The sequence below is a fragment of the Eublepharis macularius genome, chromosome 5 (genome assembly GCF_028583425.1).
Source record: "Eublepharis macularius isolate TG4126 chromosome 5, MPM_Emac_v1.0, whole genome shotgun sequence".
In the NCBI taxonomy this organism is placed as follows: Eukaryota; Metazoa; Chordata; class Lepidosauria; order Squamata; family Eublepharidae; genus Eublepharis; species Eublepharis macularius.
In genome coordinates, this window is record NC_072794.1 from 73,093,441 (window position 1) to 73,119,871 (window position 26,431).

The 26,431-nt window shown below is 45.1% G+C and overlaps 1 protein-coding gene and 1 long non-coding RNA gene across 2 annotated transcripts in view; one reads left to right on the top strand and one right to left on the bottom strand.

Moving 5' to 3' along the window:
• The window catches only part of LOC129329652 (cystathionine gamma-lyase-like), an 86,975-nt gene that overhangs the window by 25,393 nt on the left and 35,151 nt on the right, over window positions 1-26,431 (bottom strand). The window contains exons 2-5 of the mRNA XM_054979179.1: window positions 10,242-10,323; window positions 9,083-9,178; window positions 2,222-2,328; window positions 138-269 (exon numbers count right to left, since the gene is read on the bottom strand). Coding sequence (XP_054835154.1) covers window positions 138-269; window positions 2,222-2,328; window positions 9,083-9,178; window positions 10,242-10,323 — 417 coding nt within the window. The remainder of the gene's footprint in view (window positions 1-137; window positions 270-2,221; window positions 2,329-9,082; window positions 9,179-10,241; window positions 10,324-26,431) is intronic.
• On the top strand, window positions 13,555-20,617 carry LOC129329653 (uncharacterized). Its single transcript, XR_008597005.1, has 3 exons — window positions 13,555-13,763; window positions 17,678-18,037; window positions 19,863-20,617. It is a non-coding gene; the product is annotated as an uncharacterized LOC129329653 (long non-coding RNA).

Below are 26,431 nucleotides of genomic sequence, written 5' to 3' on the forward strand. Positions count from 1 at the left end.
AGAGCTGTGACAGACCCAAGGTCACCCAGCTGGCTTCAAGTGGAGGAGTGGGGAATCAAACCCGGTTCTCCAGATTAGAGTCCCGTGCTCTTAGCCACTACATCAAATTTTAGTATAGCTCTGGGCAATCGGCTTACCTGGAAATATGTGGACATAAAAGTATTATCAACTGCTAAGAGAATGCCTTTATGCTTATGGACAATATCTGCACACCCTTGAATATCAATCACTTTCATCACTGGATTTGTGGGAGTTTCGATCCAGACAAGCTGTTATTTTGAGAGGATAAGTTGTTAGTAAAGGTAATAAATTGAACAGTTATAGCATTTATATATTCTAGATCTCTTCCTCTTCCTTGCTCTTGTGTACAGACACACTCATGTGTCTTTACTATGGTGGAGAGTGCCCTCAAGTCATAGCTGAATTATAGTGACACACACACACCCGGTGGGGTTTTTATGGCAAGAGACTAATAGAAGTGGTTTGCTATTGCCTGCATCTGCAGCCCTGGTCTTTGTTGGAGGTCTCCCAACCAATTACTAACCAAGGCTGACCCTGCTTAGCTTCTGAGAACTGACGAGATCAGGCTCCCCTGGGCTATCCAAGTCAGGGTATTTCATTACTATATCCCTTAACAAATTTTATTTATTTATTTATTTCAAATTTCTATTCTGCCCTCCCCACAAGCGGGCTCAGGGCGGATGACAACATATTAAAATACAAAATACAATAAATCAACACATTAAAATACAATAAAAATCCATACACATTTAAAACAGGATGGTGGACAGCCTTCACAAGGAGGGTTAAGATTTTATACACCCCCTTTTCCTCTATTATAGCAAATAAATTATTCCATATATCACAAGGGCTTTCACAGAAATAAGACTTCCAAAATTCCTGAGTTCTAAAATACTTCAAAGTGGCCTATATAGTTAAATTTTTGGAAGGCTTGTATATGGTTGCAGGTGGTTGTAGAAGATAGCTGTCCTGTCCCTTCAAATTCTAGGATTCTGCGAATGGCATTGTAGGCATTGTAGGCTTTTTTTAGAAACAAGGGTAAAAACATACATAGAAAACCTTTCAAGAAGTCATACATATATAATGTGGCGGCATCATTTTTTTCAACTATCCCACATGCCTACAAAGGATAGCTCTGCATGCTGAGTGAGGGGAAGGAGGAACCTCAAGAAGACTGAGAGCTGATCTACCAATGACAGAGGTCCTCCAGGACTGATGAAAATATGAGACAGGAGGAAAACTGGCTGCCATGGACTCTATTCAAACAGCCTCCATAGGCTCAGACTTCCTGGATTGTCCTAGCAAACACAACAAGAATGGGCAAAAACTGCTTATAACACTGCAGTAAAGATAAGAAAAACTCTCCGACACACATATTATAGCAAATAACAGATGTCACTCTGCTATCACTGAGCAGTAAGTTTCTAATAGGTGCTCACCAGGGACAAAAAAGCCCCTTTACAGCAGAGGGACTCTCAGAGGAACAGGCACTGTAACATAAACCCTAAGGTAGTTTACAGCCCCATAGCATAGCTGGCTGGAAACAAAAGGAGGCAGAGACACAGGCAGGATGCAATTTGCATGATAAACAGAAGTGAGCCTGGCTGTAGGAGAGGTACATGATGGCCTGAAGAACATGGCATGCTCCAGAAAAATAGTGACAAGTTCCATCCATTAAGGCCTTTCAGTCACTGAAAGTTCTTCCTTCTCCTTTCAGAAAACCTTGCAGGGACATTATGGGAAGGCTCCTTCCAGAATCTAAGAAGTTACCAGTCATTGTTTGTTGAACATTTTTATGGATTTGTGTAGGAATCTCATGTACCCATCTAAGCTATTCTAAAGAACGAGGCTGGCTGCTGGCCAGGATTTAAAGCAGCCTGCTCCACCTCTCCATCCTATTTAAAACTTCTGAAGTTTGGCCACAGGTTCCAGTTCTGATTCATTTGTGCATTAAATTCATGCCCAATATGCTCAGATTGACAAAAATCTGCTGACCATTTGCCAAAAAAGGCAATGGCTACAGATGTAGTATACAGTCTTGCTTATTTCTTATACTAACTCCAACATAGCCAGTAAAAATAAGTGCCCTATATCACTTAACTTGCATGCCATTGTGCAATGAATAGTGTTTACAAAGGGAATTAAATAAAGTCATTCCAAGCATGTTGCAAAAACTGCTTTACAAGCATTTCTTTGTCACCTTAGTCTCTGGTGTGATTGCAGCTTTGAGACATTCCAGTTTGGTACAATCAACAAAAACCGCCTTCAGACCCATCTCTGATGCTATCCTCTGGAAATATCCAGTACCTAAGGACAGGAAGAAACATAGATATGGTCCACTAAACTAATTTCATTATGGGAAAAACTGAGCACATAAAATGACTGATATGGATTTATCTTTTTGAAGATAAAAAGGATTTGGGATGTAGAAAGCATGAAGCTTAAAGTCTGCATTCTGAATCCTGTTGATAGAAAACCTTGCTGCTTTCCATGAATCTTACTTCCATGTAAGCCAGAAAGCAGTATTACAGCCTGATCCTAAATATTATATTACAAGGTCTTATTAGGATTTAACCCCTAGTAAGTATGCCTAGAAATGCAGCTTGCTTGCTTGCTTGCTTCGATTTATGCTATTTCAAATTATATGATTCTAGCTTTATCTGTATCCAATTGTTTCATTATTTTGCCCTCTACTTTTATTACTCCTCAAACATTTTATTCTTTGTTGAGCTTTAAACTGTTTTTTTAAGATTGTAAGACTTAAAGATAAAGAATAATTTAATTACAAAAACTGGCCTATACATCTTTCAAACAAATAAAATAACAATTCCTGAAATATCAGCCAACAACTTTGAGATGTAAGCGGAAGTTTGAAACAGCTAATATTGATATAATAAGGAGCGTCAAATTCTCTATTTTGCATATTGTCTAATATGCATCACTTTAACAGAATGCATATTTACATGCCAACGCACTCCATATGCTTATCTGATAATTTAGAACTGCAAGAGATTATCGGGCAGTGAAATCCTAACGGGGGTGGGGAAACTGAATAGGAACCGAACTAAGGCTTACGACAGCGGAACTGGCTCCTATGTGAGCATAAATGCCCTTCCGTCGGGGTTGGCACAAGGCGCAGCACTGCTGGTGGGCTGGCGCTGCCGCGAGCGAGAGGTGGCCAGGCAGAGGTGGGGAAGCGGCATAGGGCCCTGCATCAGCACAGGAGGGGGTGGGGCGGAGGGTGGGGCCAGAGTTAGTTCGTTCCCTAAGCCCTTCCAGAAGCGGGAACGCCCACAGCAGCGCAAAAGAGCTACGCCACGAAAGAACAAGGCATAGCCCATAGGCGCCCACTGAATGGGGAAAACACGGCCCCCTCTCCGAGCACCCTGCCCTGCCCCCATGGCCTGAAGGAGCATAGGATGGGAACTATCATGGGGGCCAATCCGCGTGTGCTTCTGGTGTGGATGAGCCCCCCTCCTCACACCCAATCACCTGCAGACGCACTCTACAAAACATCCGCCCATGCTGTCTGCGCCCTCAGGTAAGTCAACACACGGCTGAAAGCTCTGTCCGTTTGCGGTCTGCCGCGGGCACTTTGAACACAAGGCGGGAGAGAGGGTGCTCACAGTGGCAGGCATGGAGTGCACTTTGGGACTTTGCGAGAAAAGTGGGAGAACTTTGCACTCGCTGAAGGGAAGAAGGGCAAACAATAGCTACTAACAATAGCCACTCATGTTTCCTTGCAGGTTATCTTACTCTGAAGTTCCATCTCAGTAAGAGGCAAGGTAGCACTTACTAGTAAGAAGGCGATGGGGCGGTGGCTAAGCTGGCTGGCTGATTTGCGCTGGCCGCCCCATCACCTGAACTCACCTGACCGCTAGCTGTGATGGGGGAGAGGACGGTGGCAGCAGCCCCTGCCTGCCCCAGAGGCAGTTGCCCAGAAAACTACTCTTGACCAGGTGTTTGTAACTACCTGCTCGTTTTCTCCCTTAAAGGTAAAAGCACCCCAAAGCAGAGCGCATCCTCGCCAGAGGGTCTCGCATCAGCTAGTCCCTGCCGCTGCCGCTCTCTACTATGTGCATCTTCTCAGATGTTGGAGTGCAGGCTTTGCCTCGGCCATGGACAGGGCAAAGCCCACGTGTGTCTTTCTCTCGCAGGCATGTCGTGACCCGTCTGGGAGATGACCGACCAAACATGTCTGCTTCCTCCACCCACTCCCACCCCGTAATCCTCTGCGAGTGACATTCGGATCCAGCCCAGGAAGCAATATCTCACAGCAGTCCACATCTCAGCCTCACTCCTGGGAGTGCAGAAGGAAGGCTGCGTGAAATGCCTTGGCTCCCTTTCCAGCCTATAAACAATGGCACTTTTTCCAGTTCAATAAAACAAGTTGAAAAACAACAAACTTCTGTGTTTGCATGTCTGACTGACATTGTCATTAGCCTCTCCCTAAACACCCTGTCACACATTTCCACTCGCACATCGCCACAAATATATCAAGCAGCACCCTGTTCAGCCTCCCCACCCCCTTCCTCCCCCAATGTAACATCAGGCAGAGGGGTGGGAATTGAACTGTGGCCCATGAATGTCTGTGGGGAGGGGGGAGCCACTGAGGACTTTCATTCTCTGATAGGCTGAGCGGATGGCATCTGATAAGCCAGGAAGACGGGGTGCAGGTGGAAAGCTGCTGCCAGGGGGTGGGGGGGGTGTTTGTGGAAGCAGGGATGGGCTTGGCATGGGGAGGGTCTGTCAGTTCACTCTGGGGGGGCATCTCCCCAGTACTGGGACATGGATGTCAAGGTTCGGCCCCCGCTCTCACTTTGTAGAGATGCACTTATGTGTTCACGTTACGCGGCAGCAAATCTGAGTGCACTTTTCATTCCCCTCGTTTCCAAACAGCCTCCTGGCCTCCCTTGTGGTTCCCAATGGGCGTTCCTGTCTCTCATTGCTGGCCCCGCCTCCCCCCCACCTGCTTCTCCGGAACCTGGGGACTAATTAGGGTTGCCAGTCTCCAGGTGGTAAAAAAAAAAAAAATGAATGGCCTCTCCCGTAAATAACTAGCGCAAAAAAGAGGAGTCCCCAAGGGAGAGTCAAAATTATTCAACTGTTTGTGTATATACTTAATGTTTACTGTATATCTTATTCATTGCAAACAATGCTTAATAAACATACACATGTTTAAACCAAAAGCAATCCTGTGTCCAAGTGGTCCGAGGTTTATATTCCATTGATCATGGGAGTGCTGAAAAGTAAAATCCGGGCCGTGCGCCCAATCCGGGGCCGGCTGCACATCAGATTTCGTAAATTCCTTCTTCAGGGGCGTGGCGTTTAAGAGGTTGATTACAGAGGTCAGTATTGTAAATGATTTGGTCTGATTTTGGATAATGTTAATGGGGGAGGTGTTGATTGCTTTGTACTGTTTCATTATTATCATTATTAGGCCATTAGGCCATTATTTGCTTTTGTGAATAATTTCAAGGACTTTGAGCTTTGGTTTAAACATGTGTATGTTTATTAAGCATTGTTTGCAATGAATAAGATATACAGTAAACATTTAGTATATACACAAACAGTTGAATAATTTTGACTCTCCCTTGGGGACTCCTCTTTTTTGCGCTAGTCTCCAGGTGGTAGCTGGAGATCTCCCGAAATTACAACTGCTCTCCAGGCAACAGAGATCTGACAGGGGCCTATTGGAGGTGGCGGAGGCAGTGGGGATTGCAGCCTCCCCATTGGCTGTGCTGCTGCTGTTCCCTTGCCTGGATGTGAGGGGAGGGGTGTGGCCACTGGCTGGTGTGTGCGGGGTTGTCAGGGGAACGGTGGGCGGGACCTCCCAGGGGCCACTGCAATTCATCTTGCCACACTCGGGTGCCGGCAGAACTATCCTGCAGAAGTCAACAGGGTGCCGTCCAGCACCACTCCATTTGCACTGGCGCACAAGCGATGGCGCTGCCTGAGGGGTTAGGATTGCACTGTAAATCTTGTTACTATAGTATATAAAGGCCTTTCCAAAGAGTCCAGGTTTCCCTCTGGATTCTGATATATGCTGTAATCTATGGCCACAAGAATCTACATTTGGGGCATGTCCAGACTTAGATATAACAAGTGGGGAATTTATAAAAACATATGCAAGTCACTTCATTTCCCCCCATATTTCCTCTTTCTAGTTCCTCTTTATTTCCTCCCGGCAGCCCCCCATGTTCTTCCCATTTCCCTGCTTCCTCCGTTCCTTCCCACTTATCAACTAATCGATCTTTAATCTGCACCTCCAGTCTTCAGATTTATTTGTTATTTATACTAATAGTAATAATGACATTTGATTTATATACCATCCTTCAGGACAACTTAAAACCCACTCAGAGCGGTTTACTATGTATGTTATTATGCCTACAACAATCACCCTGTGAGATGGATGCGGTTGAAAGAGCTCCAGAGAGCTGTGACTGACCCAAGGTCACCCAGCTGGCTTCAAGCAGGGGAGTGAGGAATCAAACCCGGTCCTCTAGATTAGAGTCCCATCGCTCTTAACCACTACACCAAACTTCATTTATCCCACCTTTCTCTCCTATGGGGACCCAAAACAACTTACATAATCCTCCTCTCCTCTCATTTACCCTCACTACAACCATGTGAAGCAGATTAGGCTGAGAGACAGTGACTGGCCAGCAAGCTTCTATGGCAGAGTGGGATCTGAACTTGGGTCTCTGAAATCCTAATCTAACCACAGCATCACACTGGTTCTCAGCTTTCCTTCCTCTGGCAGCCACTCCCTGGAAAAAAGTGTGGCCAAGCTGCAAAAGTTATGCAGTAGCATATCACTCAGGTGAGTTGTGTGGTGGCTACTGGCCAAGTTATACAAGTTGCATGGAAGTTGTTGTTGAGAGCAGGCACATTACATGGCATTAAATTGTCCAGTAGCCAGTGCCACCATTGCACCTAGGTAAGTTAGGCAAACTGCATGGCAGCAAGTTGCCTGATCGTTGCTCTTGGCCCTGGCACCTCCCTCCAAAATAGTCCTAGAAAGGGCCCTCCCCACTTTTCACTGATAGAAACCAAGGTCTGAAGGATGGGAAAGTACAGGTGCAGCTTCTACTATTTTTTTAAAAACCCTCAAATTTTCCTGCAAACAGAGGGCTTTTTCAGTTTTGTAGAAATATCTGTCCTGTCTGTTCATGGCTCTAGTCTGGATTTAACTATCTGAAGGTGAGGCTGTGTTGAGAAATACATATATTGATGCTTGATACCTGTACTTTGCTATGGTATTTAACTACTTTAAATCCAGTTATAATACTTATGAGTATGTGACATTTTTTGGTGTGAGTCTAAATGGACCCTAGAAAAGGTTGTGCACCATCTCCCCATGAACATTTAAAAATTCAGTTGCCATACTGACTTTTATATAAAATCCCTATTCAGGATTCTTTTACCAACTTTCTTCAACTGTCTGCAGTTTCCTTTACCTGATTTTTACCTCAGAACACAGAGTTCCACAGCTGACGAAGCAGAGAGAGGGGAGTGCAAGCAGGCAGCAGCCTGCCAACCACACAGGAAAGCCAGGACCACAGGGAGGTTGGCTTAATCAGGGAAGAGTGGCCGAACAGGCAGCAAGTAGGGGCACAAGCAGGCAGCAGACTTCCACAGCTGACGAAGCAGAGAGAGAAGGGTGCAAGCAGGCAGCAGCCTGCCAGAGACACAGGGAAGCTGTATCCCTTTGGGAAAACACATTTTACCCCTTTTTACCCCCTTAAGGGGTGAATTTCTTAAAATCTCTTCTTAGTCGCTGTTTACATCATAAAAGCAATGTTCTCCTCAAATTTCATGTTTCCAGGTCCAGGGGTTTGGGCTGGGCATTGATGAGTCAGTTAGGACACTTGTCTTTATATATATAGATACTGTAAATGATACGGATGTTGCTAGGGCTAGTTCAGTCTCTGGGCACATCGAAAACATACCTCAGACAGCAACCTCTAGGAATAGCATCCTAATACATGGATTGATAAGCAGCGTGTTGCAGTCAGGTTTAGAGTGACTCAGCATTAAGTGGTTTGGATCCCACAGAGAATACCCACTGGACACAGCTGATAAGCCATGTGAGAGGTATAGCGATTCTAATGGATTAGTAGCTGAAAAATGGATTCAGTTTGAGTCCAACAGCATCTAAGGTTTAAACTAGACATGATGACAAAAGACATTATGTCAGGACTGGGTTCCTCGGAGTGGGGGAAACAGGCTGCAGAAGTAGTTCTAAAATAGGACAATTAATGCCCCCTGAAGCCACTTCAGCTCAGGAAAATGGCATGGGGAGGCAGCAGAAACCCTTCCTTCCCACACAACAGTCCCAAGCAGAATTGGACCCTGAGGTTCATTAAAAGGCCATCCCCCAGGTGTCTCCAGCAAATAGGAGTTAGGTCCAGCCAACTTGGACCCGACTTGTTAAGAATCATAACATCTAGTTTGAGCCTAAGGAATGCTACAGCAAAATAATGGCGGGAGGCAATTCAACTTTCAAAAGTACTGATTTTCAAAAGCCCAAATTTGTAAATGGTATGGTATGAAAAAAATGTCCACGAATCTAGCAAATGTCAAACAACTAAAGAAAGAGTATAAAAATCCACCTGTTTCCAGAAAAGTCTACGCAGTTTGTGTTTATGTGCAAGTATAGATTAATTTGTAAAGGAGATCCAGTTTCTGTCTGGCCAAAAATAATTAACGTTATCCAGGTTGTTAAAAGGCCCATGGTTGTTTTATGAGGTGCACAAGCAATAGAAAAGGGACAAAGAGTGAGAATGAATTCAATGAGACTGAGGACTGATTGACTTTGATTACTGACTTACAGTTTGATGCGTCAAATGACTCTGTTTAAGTGCTATGTTTGAGGTGATATGAAAGCTACATCTTTGGTGTCTGACCCACGATGGTTGTTGACATACAAGGCAGTTTCTACGCAACAGTCTAAAAGTGATGGGCCAACTGTGCAAACCAGCTAACTATGTTTAAGAGACTTCTGGATTCCACCCCTCTAGCACAATCAAGACCTACCATACACAGGTACATGGCTTACCTCCATAGACAGCATCTGTGCAAATAATAGTATCTCCAGCTTTTAACAGATATACAATATTCAGTGTAGCTGCTACCCCAGAAGCAAACGCTAAACCTGAAAGAAAATAAAGAAAACTTAAATTAAAATTTTATTTAAAATAAAGAATTGCCTTTTGTTTTCGGCAAATACCACCAATGTTCAAAGACACAGGTTCTGCCATATCTACTTATTTTATAAGGATAACTAGCTACGAATATTTTCCCGTTCCAGTTTACCTAGCCATAACCTGGCATTAAATGAGGGACTCTGACTCAAAGTGAGCACAATGGCTTTATCTAGAACCACTTCCAGACTATGGAACGATCCCATTCTGTGGTGGTCACCATACGTATATTTGCACAATTTCAAATTCCATGATCTCCATTCATGAATACTTGGAGTAGCAGATCTATTACATTGTATTACATTATAACATGGTGGTAAAACTAAATCCTAGGAACTGCTTTGGTCTCCAGTGCAGTAGCTACGCTCTCAGCAATTTGGGGCTGGGTCTTTTGGGGAATTTCTTTTCTCAGTGGAGAGAATATAGGATACCAAGTCACTATGCCATTGTCATGGGCCTCTGGGTGGCACTTCCTATCAAGAGGAACATAACTGTTAAAAACACTCTCAGAATCAGAACTATCCAGTGTTACTGCTTTTTTCCTCAAGATCGTCTCAGATTTGCAGCATCCCTTCTGACTGGGATATAAGGGCTCAGTGATCTCAGTTCCTACTTCTGTCTGATGGAGGGAACTTGACTCTCGAAAGCCTATACCCTGGAAAATCTCATTGGCTTTCAAGGTGTTAGTGGACTTGAATCTTGCGCTTCTTTTTCATGACACTATTGCCACAATATATACAATTAGAGTGCCGTCAAGTCAGAGTTGACTTACAGTGATCCTTGGTGGGGTTTTCATGGCAAGAGACTAACGGAGGTGGTTTGCCATTGCCTGCCTCTGCAACTCTGGTCTTTATTGGAGGTCACCCATCCACTTACTAACCAAGGCCGACCCTGCTTAGCTTCTGAGATCTGACGAGATCAGGCTCACCTGGGTTATCCAGGTCAAGGCATATTTATCAATTAGCATCATCAATATATCAATCATTTTTTATATTGAAAATGTTGACAGCTTACAATACTTTGCACCATCCAGTGCTGCCACAGCCTTTTCCAAGCAATCTCGAGTAGGATTTCCACAACGGCTGTACTCAAAACCCTAGAGGAGGGGGAAAGAAAGCAGTTGACGGAGAGTTTGTGGAAGAGATTGTTGTATTCCTGTATGAGTGAAACCGGCCTATTTTCTAAGATCCTGGAATCCATTTTAAGTATGGAAAGCACCAGACTATTTTACTTGACACACACAGCTATGCTCATTTGGACGAATTCCAATATGACATATTCTGAACGGGAAAGAACGAAGTGTTTGCTTTTGCTGTTTGCATTAGCCAGTGTACAGAAGCAAAAATCGATAGCAGGTCAGTATCTTGTCAGTCAGCCAGAACCTGATCACGCTCAGTGTCACAGAAACCTAGCAGAAAAGGAGGGGCTGACAGACCAAAAACTCAGAGGTTTACTTTAAACGGATAACTTTTCTCTCTTTTAAGATTCAAAGACGTTAAAACACAGTAATTCATACATCTATTCTTATGTCCAAAGAAGGAAGACACTATGCACACACTAAATCATGGGAACACAATTAAAGAAAGGAACATGAGGAAAATCCACAGCAAGAAAGATTCTTTTAAAGAGCTTTTGGTTTTAGGAAAAGAATCACTGACTGACCGATTTCAGACTCAGCTCAAACCATTCAGAGACACTTAGAGACACTGTCTTGGCTGTAACATCACACTGACACTAGTTACATGATTGCATTACTGGAAAACATATACACATGCATGCATATATCCATATATTCACAGCTCAATCAATCTCACTATATCTCTACATGAAATAACTCAGCAATCACCATGCATATATCAATCACATAATCCTCAATCATAAGGAACCAAAGATATACTGAACCAAACAAAATGGAGTCTAAATGAACTTTGAATGGAGACATGGCAATAAGTTAAGATCTAGGGGATTTTCGCTGATACATGATATTCATATGAGTAATGATAGCAAATACTAAGGGATCAGAGTGACCTGATCGTTTTACAGATGTCACAACTCAGCGCAAAATCTGCAAATGCTACAATTTTTAGGTGATTTCCAATGCCAGGAATGACTCTGAGGAATCTCATTGGTGAATTTGAATGGGTTGATGTAAGCCAAAACAGTATAAAAATGAGCAAGAAAACCATGGAGTCTAAGAAGCTAGGAGGAGAGAAAGGAAGGAACACCTCCTTGCTGTCTCTCTCCTTTTCCTTTCAGGTTGGGTAAGGTGCTCACCCATTCTTTCCATCAACGAGAATCTCTGGGACATCTCCAGGATTGGTAAGATGATTCACTATGTCTTATTCTTGCTGTATTGTTGATCAAGCTATTGCAATGCTAAGACCATGCTGTATCATGATACTTAGAGTCTATGTAACCTATGCAGAATGATTCAAATAAAAGTTACTGAAATTTATGTCCAGGCCTGTGTTGTATCCTTGCTCTCTTCTCATTTGGGAAACTCTGATTCAGTTGGAGACATGTTAAAGATCCCCCCTTTCGCATAGTAAAACTGTTGGCTAATAGAGCAAAGCTAACAGAATTGGTGGAGAATGCGGGCATGTCTTTGAACTGACAGAGAAACCCAGGGGAAAAGAGAGCAAACAATTGTGTAACGGTAGAAATTTAACCATTAGAGCAACATGGGGAATAAGACATCCGTTGAACCAGAGTCACAGGAAGCTAAAGTGTCTATCTGGAGAAGGAAGAAAGACAGAAATGTAAAAGACCCGCTGCAGAAATGGGTAGAGAGAAAAGGGAAAGTTGACATTCTGAAACCCGAAATGTTCCAGGGAGATAATCCTTTGGACGCTGCAAGCTTAACCTTTAAGGAACTGAAAAGCTTGACCAAAAGCAAAAAGCAGTTAGATAAATTTGGAGTATGGACACTGTGGTTAACTCTTCAAGAGCAAAACAATAAACTTCAAGAGTGTAAAGCTAAAATAAATGATCAAGAGAATCAAATTGAGGATTTGAAAGACAAACAGGATTTAAGCAAAGCCCAATATCTTGATAGAGTGGCTCAAAATTTACAGAACTCCGCAGCCTTAAGGCAAAAGGAGACAGACTGCCAAATCTGGAGGGAAGCGGCAGAACAAGCAGAAAAAAGAGTATCTGCCTTAATGAATAAAATAGCAGAAACTCAAGCGGCAATTCGTGTGATCACAGGACACAAGCCACCTGTGGAAGGACAGGAGCACAAGAAATGTCGGGAACATATGCAGAAACTGAAAAACGCTTTAGCAGTAAAAAGGGGACTGATTTCTGCAGTTGTAGAAGGGTTTGATTCATTCCCTGAATGTGACCCGAATCGTGTAGATTGTGAGGAAGAAGTCTGGGAAGTAGTCCAAAGTATTTGTGATGAAAACACACAAGCAGTGCTAGAAGAGATGGGAGAAGACTGTGATGCTGAAGTTCCATACCCAGTAGAGCCTGTAATCAGAAGATCAGTCCGCACACGGCGGAATGGTGGCCAAGCCACATTTGATCAAATAGACGAGGTAGCCCCAATGAAATTTAATGAATTACAAGCAGCAGCAAAGAAGTTTGGCCCTTTAAATGCTGAAACAGTTTTGCCATGGCTTTTTGAGGCCAATCGTCACCCAGAGTTTGCCCTAGAGGACATAAAACGAATTGCTAGACAGTCCTCAGACCCGGAGACTTGGGCAACTATTGATCTTCATGCAACTAATGGAGTTCAAAGTCTGGGAGGATTTCTTGCCAGCTGTGTAAAAGCATTAATGCCTGGCAGAAGCATTTCAAAGGCATATTACCAGGAGGAACAAAAACCAGATGAATCACCCGAGATATACATTCAACGTAAGGAAATTTTGGGAATTGTTAGCGACCTAGTCCGCTTACCCCAAGGTCAAGCCGACTTTAATACGGTCGAATTCAAACGGGAGTTGGTAGATGGCTTGAATGTTCAAACAAATATGATTTTAGGACCAATTGTTGTTGGACCCATGACTTATCCAGAGCTCCTGGAAAGAATCAAAAATGCAGGAAACTTGTTTAGGGAAAGCAGAAAGGCAGAAAACAAAAAGGGAAAAGACAAACATGGGGTCTTGCATAATGTAACTTTCTCTAACAATGGACCTTGGAACCGTGCACCAGACGCACAACAACGTAATTTCAGGACTAGTCCACCTCGAAACAATTACACAAATACATCAGGAAGTAACTTCAGACCTAACACCGCATGGGTTAGTCCTAGAGGGGGGAGAAATGCACCACCTAGGAGATACCAAGAGGATTCAGGAGTGCAAAATTGGGAATGCCCTCCAAGACCACCTAGACGGGATTGGAATGAAGGAATTAGATCTGGGATATGGGAAAAATTGATGGAAGCTGGAGAACCGAGAGAGAAATGGGACAGGAAACCCACTACTGAATTGATTAAAAGTTTGGCTGAAATAATAAAACAGCAAGAGGATGCAGCTTGTGCATTGGCACAGAACCAGGCAGCACCGCAAGCATGTGCAAGAGTCCTGAAAGGTAAGAGTCCTCTTTCTTCTATGCCCAAGAATTCTATCTTTTCTATCTCTAAGCAGCAATAGGGGGGCCCTCTCCAGGAGTACCCCAAACGAATTGTAGATTTGACATATGATTGTTGGGGAAGACCCATTTTGGAGGCAAGACTGGGGAAGGGGGAGAAACAGCCTCTTTCTATCCTACTAGATACGGGAGCATCGGTCAACATTTTAAGCCCTGAACATGTACCTGAAAGTTTGTCAGCAAAAGAAGTAAACCAAATACAGCTGACTGGATTTGCAGGACATGATTCTTCTGCTAAAATAATGAATCTTTGTCCCATTCAGACAGGATCTTTGCAAACTGAGATAGAATTTTGTGTGGCCAGCAATCAGGAATGTGGAATCATTGGGAACCCATTTTTAAAAGAACACCAGTTGGTGGTAGATTTGTCCAATGATTGCCTGTGGCAGATGCCTGATGGGGGAGACATCTCTCTTCCCGTTTATTCAGTACAGAAAACAAGTGCTTTAAAAGAACCTCAGGAAGTAAAACCTCAAGGGAAAGAGGAATGGATGAAAGAATTCCCTCAGCTGGGAATCAAAAACAGAAATGAGTGTGGGAAAATAGATGCAAAGGTGTTAATAGTGGGAAAGGACCCGAAGCCACAGAGGCAATACCCTTTTCCCAAAGAGGCAGAGGAGCCAGTTGCAGAGATTATAGAATCTCTAGTAAATCAAGGAGTTCTAGTTCAAATGGAGAGCATTAACAATTCACCCATTTGGCCAGTAAAGAAAAAGGATGGAACTTACAGGTTAGTAGTAGATTTTCGTACTCTGAACAGTGTCACACCAGCTACAGTTCCAGTAGTGGCCAGTTACCCAGAGGTAATTGCAGCCATAACAGGAGGAGCAAAGTATTTTAGCGTAATTGACATAGCAAATTGTTTTCACTCCATCCCACTGGCTGAGGAATGTTGGTACAAGTTTGCATTCACATTCAAGGGGAAACAATATGCCTACACGAGGGTCCCACAAGGTCTCCATTCTGCTCCCACGATCTGCCACAAGATGGTGGTACAAATGCTAGAAAAACTCCCTTTAGAATACAAAGGGGCGGTCACTTCATTTGTGGACGACATTTTAATTTCAGGAAAGAGTCTGCAGTTCACACATGATGCAACTAGGGTGGTCCTACAACTCTTGCAAGACACAGGGTTCAAAATTAATTGGGATAAAGCACAACTGGTACAACAAGAGGTTAAATATCTGGGAGTACACTTAGGTCAGGAGGGAAGGACTCCAGATACACAGAGGGTGGAAGCTTTAGGAAAATTGCCACTCCCCAATGAAGCTCATTCTCTTAGAGCCATCTTGGGAATGTTAAACTTCTCTCGAGAGTTCATAGAAGGCTTTGCTGATAAGACACGTATTTTGTGGGCTCTATTAAAGAAAGGTAGATGATGGGAATGGGGTCCAGAACACACAAAAGCACTTGACCAGCTAAAGCAAGATTTAGCACAAGCACCAGCTCTAGCATACCCTCGGATGGGGGAGCCATATAAGATACAGTTGGCATCCACTGATAGGGCAATAGCTGCAACACTGGCCCAAACCCAAGATGGGAAACAAAGAGTTATTGCTTATGCATCTAGGCCTCTTAGAGGTGCAGAACAGAATTACACCTTTTGTGAACGAGAAGTTCTTGCTCTTTTTTGGGCTCTGGGACATTGGGAATACATACTGGGGGAAAGCAAGGTCATCGTTCAAACAGTTCACAGCCCCCTACAGTATATAGTCTCTGGCAAGATCCAAGACGGCCACGTAAGTAATGCCAGAATTGCCTCTTGGTCACTGTCAATCATTAATCGAGGTATCCAAATAGAAAAAGGGAAGGTGATATCTCCTGCTCCCTATGGATTAATCATTCAAGGGACGGAACACGATTGCCTTCTACCTGAGTACAAACACATAGAATGGCCTGTAACATCAGGAATCTCAATGGAAGCAGCCCTACAACAGAATTTTCAGGTTTGGTGTACAGATGGGACTTGTTTCTATGAGAAGGGAACCCCAAAAACAGCCTACAGCAGCATCAGGGTAAATGATGGACTAGAAAAGGGTGGAATAGTAACACCACACTCTGCTCAAGCTGCAGAGCTCAATGCAATAAGAGAGGTGTTCAATACAGAAGCTAGTACTGAAAACCTTGCAATTTTCACAGACTCAGATTGGATAAAGCAAGCACTCTTAGTATGGTTACCTATCTGGAAGTCTCGTGACATGCGTACATCAGATGACAAACCAGTAGCACATGCCAATTTGTGGAGAGAAATTGCTGGGTGTATTGAGAATTGGAAAGGAAAGATCAAAGTCATGTGGGTAAAAGCACATCAGAAAGGCAAATCTAAAGAAATCCACTGGAATAACAAGGTAGACGCATTAGCAAAGCAACTTGCCAGATCAGAACCTCCAAGAGAGGAAGGAAAGGTAGCGGTGACCACAAGGTCACAAGCTAGGATGCTACCTGCTCCTATACTAGACTTGGAAACGCTGCAAGTAGATGATGCAGAGATTCAAAAGTTGCTAAAGGAAGGGAGAAGTGCTGATGGTAAGTACTCTATCTGCAAAACTGAAGGAGTAGTTTGGGCAGAAAAAGAGGGGTCCAAGTCATGGATAGTTCCTGGGAAGGTTAGAAATGATTTAATTCAATATGTGCACGATCAAGCTCATTTTGGTTGGGAGAAGACCTTAGAGCAAGTCCTAGGTGTAGGATGGTGGCCTCAAATAAAACAGGATGTGAAGCGATGGTGTCTCAATTGTTTAAAATGTGCTATGGTAAATGCAGATACTAAAGTGAAAAAGGGAGCTATGAGACATCAGAGGACAAGTGGAGTATGGTCAGATGTGCAGATAGATTTCATAGGCCCACTCCCAAAAACTAAGAATGGGAATCAGTACTGCCTGGTACTGGTAGATGGTTTCTCAAAATGGGTGGAGGCACTCCCTACGAAAGACAACACAGCTCTAACCACCGCTAAACATCTATACAACCACGTCTTTTCAAAATTAGGAATACCAAAGAGCGTGAATTCAGATCAAGGCACGCACTTTGTGGGTCAGGTGATGCGTGAAATGTGTCAACTTTTGGGGATAAAACAGAGGTTTCATATATCAAATCACCCACAATCCTCGGGAACAGTAGAACGTCAAAATCGTGTAATTAAGGAAGCGCTAAAGAAATTGGTGAAAGCAGATGGTAAAGATTGGGACCAGAAGTTACCCACAATATTAATGGCCATCAGAGCTTCCACTGCTTCTCATGGTTACACCCCTTTTGAGGTCATGACAGGTAGAATAATGAATACTCCACAGCAATGGTGGCTAAACACAGAAATACCGGATGAATGGCAGCCCAAGGTGCTAACAGACCATTGGATACAACAGCTCAGTGAAAGACTGGAGGAAGTTCACAGGAACGTTGCAAATCAATTAGGAGTGAACATAAAAAGGATGGATAAGTATCTGGGATGGGTGAAGAATCCCATAGAGTGGGAAATAGGATCCAAGGTGATGTACCGGGATTTTTCAAAAAAGAAGCATCCTTTAGCTCCAAACTGGAAAGGACCATGCTACATTGTAGATAGAGCTTCACCTACAGTATACTTGGTGGAAATAAAGAAAGCATCTGGTGTAGCTGAAGACACGAAACGGAAATGGATTCACTCATCTCAATTGAAAGCCTGGAAAGGAACATAGAATGAACCATGATGCATATTTCCAGTTTTCTCAGTTCTACATGAAAAATGTTATGTTGCTTGTTATGATAAAATGTTGTCATTGCATGCTATAGTATAAGAATAACTTGTTTTAGTTTAAAATTTTATGCTTGAATATAGAGAGATAGTAGCCAAGAAGAATTGTACAATTTATTTTCAGGATTGAAGATTCTACGGAAAAGATTGGACCAAACAGATGAGACACAATGTGCGTGAAGTGTTGTTGCTGTTTGTTCTTTTTTGTTTTGCTGTTTGTCCTGTTTTTCTTTTGGATCGTACCACCACCGGAAGTTCCAATGGCAACACATACGTCGCACCTGATCAGCAAGCTGATTCAAATAATGGATCCGGAGTGACGGACACACTTGTTTCATATACTTTGAAATGGGCTCAATTACCCGATACATGGAGTTGTGTTTGGAATCTGGAAAATGTGAAACGAGTTACCCAAGAGACTCGAGTGAGTGGGATAAATTGTGGAGAATCACCACAGGAGCTATGGGAACACCTCGAAGGACGGGTGAGTATAACATTTCATTATCACAGGGGCATATGTTCCATTCAAATCCAACAGAAGGCCAAAAATTGTCAGATATCTCTCCCAGTGGGAGAAATGGAACATGTGTTTGTAGGAGCAAAAGATCAAGACCCAGTCTTGATGGGGAAAGTTCTGTGGGAAGAAAGAGCATGTGAGTGGGACATTTCCCTACTGACATGTAACCCAGAGGGGGAAGAGGAAGATGAAGCACCCCTTGCTTCGAGTACAGACATTCTCCAAAAGATCAGTTCGACAAAGGAATCCACAATAGCACTTGAGGGGTCGCCCACCTCTGAGAGGACAGGTTGGGGAGTGACGTCACCCCAGGCTGAACTTCCAAGGGGATGGTACTGCTTGTGGAACACAACCACAATCAGTAGAGTGACAAAGAAAACAACAATTCAGGGATTCCAGTGCCCACGACCATCCGAATCAATTCTGAACATGAGCATCCTTCTTCTACACGACAGCACATGCACACTCTCAATGCAGTACGGGGACACAAAATGTCACGTTCACATACCCGCAAGCAAAACATCCCATGTTTTTCTAGATGGAGGTCTAGAAGGACCTTATCTATTTGGACTACAAACAGAAGGGGAAATATGTGTTTGGGAGACCAACCTGGTGAGTTGTGAAAGAGAAGCTTCCAGAGCGGAAGTGTTCAAATGGTTACTGGGAGAAACACGTGCAGGAGACTCAGAACCTAGAGACAACCCACAAGCTCAACCAGTGCTCCAAACGTTACAAAATGCTCATGAATTGATAACTAAGGTTTCAGATATAGTGCAGAGGGGACACCCAGAAAGATGCCCTTCCGGCATAGACGATGTCTGTGGAACAGGTCTGTTCACAGGTGCTTGCAAAAGATATCAGATTTCCTGGATACCCACCAGACTCTGAGTGATACTGGTGAGTGAGACTGGAAAGCGATGTCCATATGAGGGAAAACCCTTCATTCATTCAGAGACTACTGCATTGCTGTTCATAAGCATCGTTCTTGAAGCACATAATGACTCATACACTTGCATTTGGCCTAGACGGGAATCAAGAGCCCAATGCTCTGATACAGGGGGATGCACAATAAAGATAGTGGGAGACAGAGATCTCATAGAAGAGTGTATAGGCAGAGCAATTCTTCGACCACTGGTACCAAATTTACCAACACCCCCCAAAATACCAGCCGCAACTCCAACATCACATTTGGCAATCCATCCTCCACGAGAGGGAGATGTTGTTGAGGAATCAGAGGATTTAGACACCCACACCCAGATAGAGGGGGAACCTGCACCAGGAGAAAGACATTTGGTGGGACCACCAATGATTTCCCCAGCAGCAGGAAATGACAGAGGAGAGGAAGGATTTTCTCTTCCAAGACCAGAAGTTGGGTTATGCACTCTGACAGGAACAGCAGCAATATGTCCTGACAGATTTGCTTGGTGTGATAGGAGTTTAGTACAATGGGATCCCATGGAAGGGAATATTGTTTGGATGATGGCTCAAGGGGAAGATGATGCCATGGATTGTGAAATTTCAGGGGAAGAACTAATTGGAACACGGGTGACAATTTCGGGAAGGATTTGGCATATACATATGCACATGCTGAGAGACATGCCAGGGTATGCTCACAACATCTGTATATGGAATGGAGATGAGCCAGAAGACACCAATGCAATAGCAGATTGTTCCATGGAATACCATTACAACGGGAAACTTATAAGGGAAAGGTTTGGGAAATTCACGGTTTCCAACAATGAAACAAATTGTGCTGTTTTGAAAGTTAACGCTTTTGCATTCACGGCTACAGGATACATTCCTATTTTTACACTTACGGGGTTTAATGGAACTCAGATGGCTGAGAAATGGCAAAATCTCAACAGTACGTTATTGACTCCATCCGGTAGAGAATTTATTATAAATGGAACTTGCCAACAGACGATATGGAAGTTAGATACTACTGAGATTGGCGAATGGGGTCCGCCGCAATGGGATGTACAACTAGATGGCAGCCAATGTAACCGTCAACAGCCATTCATAACATTTCGATATCAGCGCCATCGACAATTTTCATCCGTTCCTGCAGAAGCTGGTATTTATCGATTGCAGCAACCAGGGAAAGTTCTTCAATTTGAAGTATTAGCAGGGGAAAATGATTTGATAAAACCACGGAAACATCCTTTGATTGGTCCACATGTCGTGAAAAAGGACCATAAGATGAGAGCAATGCTAACTCCGGTTCGTTCTTTGAAGGAAATCAGATTGGATCTGACAGGATTAAACATATCTCAAGCAGTTCCAGAATGTGCTCCATATGTTACAACAAGCCATGAAGGATGGAAAAACTGGATAGATTTATGGTATACAGCTCAGCTGGCAAAGACTCGTTTCGCCAGAGGACTGGACACTATATTGGGAGCATCAGGTTTAGCAGCTGGAGCATTGGACGCAATGGACATAGAAGTGCTAGCTAACAAGATTAGTTACACTACTGCAGATATAAAGAAAATGGGAACTCCAATTGCTTCATCATTGGTTAAGTTAGGCATAGGACAGAAGATGATAGCTAGTATTTTACCCTTTTGTTACCAGAACTGCTCTTTATTATAATGGGGAATTAGCTGCAGCAGTCTGTAACTATTAATATTAAGCGAGGATCATAACCTATGTTTACGGAGGTCCCGATCCCAGACACTCTAGTGAAAAAGAGGCAGACAAGGAGTAAGGTCCAAACACGTGTATTGAGTGTAGCGTAAGCCTAGCTTGCACAATCATACAAAGAACATACAAGGTCTAAGAAATACAGAGTAGGAAATACAGAGACGTTCGCACTAGCTGGTTCCCAACGATGATAGGGGGAATACTCACTTATCCTGGAGCGAAGCAGAGACGCAGCAGCGAGGGTGGCCCAATGCCAGCACTGGGACCACAGACGGACAGCAAGGAGGTCTGGATAGGGAATGGCCTGAGCCACGGGCAGCAAGGGGGGGGTCTGGATAGGAATGGCCTAAGCCACGGGCAGCAAGGGGGGGGTCTGGATAGGAATGGCCTAAGCACCGAGTGGTCTGGGAGACCAGCTTAAATACCCCAAAACGTACCCTGGGGCTGGTGCTGTACTTGGTGGTTCTCACAGATTAAAACAAAGGGTCTAATGGGCTACTGAATGGCTTGGATGGGCCACTTTGGTAATCAGATTGTGATAAGTGACACCTCAGGAAGAGGGGACAAAAGAGGGAGGGGGAAATCCAAGTGGGCTGAAAGGATGTTCCAGCGGACAGGGCTTGTCCTGATGTCATCAGCTTTGGAATGCGGAGGTTTCTTTGAGATGCATTCTTTAAGTGCTTGGGATGGTCGGCACTTAGTTCCTTCTCCGGGGCGGCTCCTAAGATATGCAGAGCGGGGCGAGGTACTCTCGCTGCGGACGTGGTGTGCCCGCTTCGCCGAAATGGCTTCTCAAAGCAGTCTCTTCCTCTGGGTCTTCTGGGTGCCTGAGAACATGGATGCCGGCTGGGCATAGCTGGGGCTGGATAGCAGGCTGCCCGGTAGCGAGGGCAAGCTCGGCGACCGGCCCGCGGGAGGCTCCAGGCGGGAACTGACCAGGGAGCGCCTAGCCAGGCTCGCTGGAGGTTTCCCCGGCAGGCGCCCGGCTGCTAGCAGCGGCTTGGGCCCATATGAGGCAGGCTTCCATGGAGGCAGCGGGAACAACACTTTAAAACACAGTCCAAGGCAGGGAACAGGCACGGTCCGTGGCAGATGGCAGTGCAGGCACGGGGCACACTTGTAACAAAGTCCAAACGCACACTGGGAATTCCAGACACAGGTCAGGGCAGGGCTGCCCAGAAAGAGAGTCCTTTTGTGCAGTTAACCAAACATGGAGTCAGTAAACTACACAGTCTATGGCAGAAGCAAGGTAATTGACACGCAGGTAGGAAACTGACACGTGTATCAGAACACACACGTGCAAAGCAGTCTTTGGGTGTAGCAGTAAAACAGCAACGCAGGAAACTTTAGCACAGTTCATAGCAGGCTTCAAAGCAGGGGAGGGGGCCTACTTGGCAACAATTCCCCCCCTCGGAGACCCCGGGACGTCAGGCGCGCGGGTCTCCGAACTTGACTTCAAAGGCGAGGTGGTCGGCAATGTCCGGTGGTCGAGCTTCGAGCGAAGAAGGAGTGGGAAGGGAAGGAGGGGGAGGCGTCACTCAAAAATTTAGTTTGGAGAACCACCTAACCGAATAAGTGCAATTTAGATCAGCCAATGGGCTGCAGGTCTCTGGGTTCACACCAGGGGGTGTGCTAAGTGCAACCGTCAGAATAAATAGTAATAATTCATAGCAATAGTAATTCATAGTAATAGGCAGCAATGATCAATTCATGCATATAAACAACAACAATTCATGTTTGGGTACATTGATCAATTCATGGCGGGAGGTAATTCATACGGAATTCATGGTGGGTTAAAAGCATTAAAACCAGGGGTAATTCATATACATGGATTAATTCATAAGCATAGGATTTAAAAGCAAAGACAATTCATGGTTCAATTCATGAATGTAGGATTAAAAGCAATTCATACAAGGTAAAGTGAAATGTGCAAGCAAGGCATAATTCATTGAGGGTAGGCTAGTTCATAAATGGTTAAAATCATAAATACATAGATACATAGGGTTTAAAATGATAATTCAGGAAGTTAAAACCGATTTCATAGATGATAGCAGCAATAGTAAAAGCAAGTGCGGAGAAATAATTCATGGGGGGGTAAGCGGCGGAAGGGTTCATGGGGGCCAGAAAAATACACTCTGCAATTAAAAGACCAACTCATATAGTCAGATTAAAACCAAATTCATCGAGCTTAAAATCAGAAATAAAATAACCTTTAAAAGAGACCGTTCAGGAGGGGTCCCGGTTAAAACCAAATTCATAAAATAATAGATATGCTAGAATTACCTCGGCGGAGGGAGTCGGGTTAAAAAGGCAATTCCTGAGGTTAAAATCAAATTCATAGGGATAAAGTTCATGGGCGCACTTGCAATAGATAGAGAGAGGGACTAGTTCGGGGCTAAATTCATGGGAGTTAAAATTCATAAAAGCAGTGGAGGGAAACTCATAAAACCATAGAGTAACAAAGATCACAGGCGGCTCAGTCCGCAGTACAGCTGCTGGACTGGGTTGCATATATACAGGAACAAGCAAACTTAGTCCATGTGTTCCAAAACACACTTCCACCCCCCCTTGCTGTCTGCGTCAATCCGCAGAGCAGGGTCGGCAGGCGGCGAGAAGGGCTTCAGGCACACAGTTCTAGTCCTCATGGAGGTAGTGCCGCTGGCGGTCGTTTGGAGACGGGCCGTGGGCTGGGAGGCAGAGAAACACGTCCCCCCCTAGTCCACAAGAGGGCCTCGGAGCGGTGTCCAGCAGCAAATCGTCCATGGGGCCGGTGCAGGATTCATACACATAATAAAATCCAAGCATAGTTCATAATAACATAAGCAAACAAACGAGGGTTAAAGGAGGGCGCCAAGAATAACCATTAGGGCAAGAGGAGGTCTGGATTGTAATGATCCAGACGGTAGGACAGTTGGAGTTGCTGGAGCTGTCGGCGGCTCCAACAGCCCAAATAAAGCAGTGAGGCACACAACAGAACTTGAAAGGCCAAAATAACGATGATCGGGTGCAAAGCCAAATTGTAAATTCCAGTGGCAGTGGGGCTCCAGCCAAAGAGGGTTTCCCACCACGAGTGCTCGCCGGTGGTCTTAATCCGCTGGACAAGATCCAAAATCTCCTTTCCGTTGTGGGACACAACCAGAGCAGTGGTGTCCCCGTCCCTCTGGATGCTCTGGAGGGTGCGGTGAAGCTGCGGGTGGGTCAGGAGCTCGTGGATTAATTCCAGACCGATGCCAAGGGCGACAGGCTTCACATAACGATAGATGGAGGGTGCCACCAGGATCTCTTCTTGGGTCCAGACCGGTACCATGTAGGTGAAGTCGCAGGCTGCCACCGAAGACAGGTTGCAAAAGCAGCGATTGACTCCCGGGATCACGGGCTTGAGCTGGAACGAGTTCAGGATCACAAAGTCGCAGGCCGTTCGCACGCAGGCACATCCTTTTCCAATGTAGACCACCGCGGAGCTGTTCTCCCGGACGACCTCGAAAGGGCACTCATTGAGGGCGTCGACTTGCGGGGCTACACAGGGGTGATGAGGTGCAAAGGCTTGGTCCTGGCAAATGAAGCCGGTCTGGTCTCGATGCTGGCACCCTTGGAGGCTGACGAGCTGCCATCCGGTCGGGGTGAAGCGGGCCCAATGGTCGGGGTGGCGAGCGTAGAGGACTTCGGTGTCGCTGACTTGGAGTCCCAGAGGCACGACTGGATACACGTGGAATGACTCGTGCGCACTGGCCGTTAATAAAAATAATTTAAGCTCCTGGGTGGTCGGTGAGAATGAGGAATTTACGAGAGACCACCAGGATTCAAGCTCCAGTTCTATGGGTGACAATTTGGGCATAATCAATCTTTTAATCTCCAGGGGCAAGTGCCCATCCATGGCTTGCCGAATTAGCCCCATGGCCACAGCCTGATTTAATTGTTGGGCTTGCATACATGCCATAGCTATTGACACGTTGCGTTCAAAAGACTGTGTCCCTTTGAGCAGCAGAGAAAAATCTCTTTCAATTTGACTCTCCCAGTTAACTAAAATGGAGCTGATCTCGTGTTGCCCATTCGAAATGGAATTTAGGGACTGCACCACCGGTTTACCTAAGTCAGAGATGCTAGTCGTAACATGGGCAAACTTATTAGCGAGAGTCTCAATATTGACCGAATCCATGATTGCTAAGCCTCCGGCTGCAGGAGCAGTCCAGTCGGCAATGCTTCGTCTGGCACGCGAGAGAGAGGGGGAGGGATCGATCCACAGTTGTAGCCATGCATTCCAACCCTTGCTACCGGCCTCCAGATAGGGAGCGCACTGCGGCAGCCTCTGGGTTACATTTAGCTCAGCTAAGTCTATGCGGATCTCTTTTAAAGACATTTGCGGGCGGACTAGAACTCTCTCTCGAATGTCAGTTTTCAAAACATGGGAGCCCACTATATGCGTGCCGCCTTGGCTTAATTGCTTATTGCTAACAATCAAAGGGTCAATTTGGATGGTGTGGGTCTCCTGGGTCCGGATCAGCAAGGAATAATTGCCTGGTTCGTGAGTCAAATTTACAAAGAGCAGCCCAAGCCGGTGAAATTTCTCTACTAGGGGCTTGGTTTGGCATTCGGGCGTCTGTTGAACCAGAATCCAATCGGGTGGGCCGTGTTTGGCTAGATCTTCCTCTTTTACAATCCAGGTCAGGTTCTCCCAGCGCTCTATAGCAAAGGAGAGAACTGCGCCTGAAGGGGGCGTGATAGTGACTGATGCAGACTCAGTGGTGGTGGTGCCTAGTAGGATGGTCATTCTAAAGGGGTCTCCTGCCTTCCATACTGCGGCCGACACTAAAACAACTTCACAGTATGGTCCGAAAGCCTCAGTGACAAATGGCGAGGTTTCGAAATTGGCAGGGGTGGTATATTTGTCTACCACCGGGACTGCGGTGGGGGCTGGCCTGATGCGGGGGAGAAACATACAGGGAATCGGAGCGAGTGGTGACACTGTGTCAGTAGGCGAGTAGCACACTAGCTCTTGGGACATTGTTTTTACTCCCACACATAAAATAACAAGCTCTGGGGGTCGGATCCACTGCTCTTCACAACTGCGGAAGTTAGTGCGGTCCGTGGGGGTGGTCATATTGCTCTGCTGCACAACTTTGCAGACCATCATTTCATTTCCTGCCAGTGTATTGATACATCTCCAGTGGGGGTAGGGCATTAATTTGGACGGGCGTCCCTCTGTTAGGGTGCCTGCCAGCACGAGCAAACACAGAGTAGCCAGGTGCCTCATCTCCTGGCCTTCCTTTTCCTTTTGTGGTGAAAATATCCTGGGGAGACCTGCGGATATAAGTACAGGCTCCCTGAGTTTGTTGCAGCAAAATAAAGAATAAAGTAAAGCGTGGAAAAGGGAGGGCGTATTTCTGCCAGCACTGTATGTTAAGCGGGGTTCGAACGAGAAGTCCCGGAGCACTAAGCGAGCCTTCCAGCTTGTTGCTCTGGGGAACTCCTGTGCGGGGGCTTCTTCCTAAAGCGTGTATATTTCAGGGGGGACGTCTTTGCGTCGAGCAAGGGTCGGCTGTGCGTTAGGCGGGATTATGCAAACTCGCCCCAGGGGTCCCTGGGTGCCTAGGCTATGTGGCCTTCAGGTGCCCCTTGCTCGGTGGCGGGCTACTTTTATTTTGCGGGCTGAGAGCTATCTGTCCGGCTCGGCCTGGCCTTGCCGTTTTAAAAAGAAAAGAAAACTAAAGAGCGGCTTAC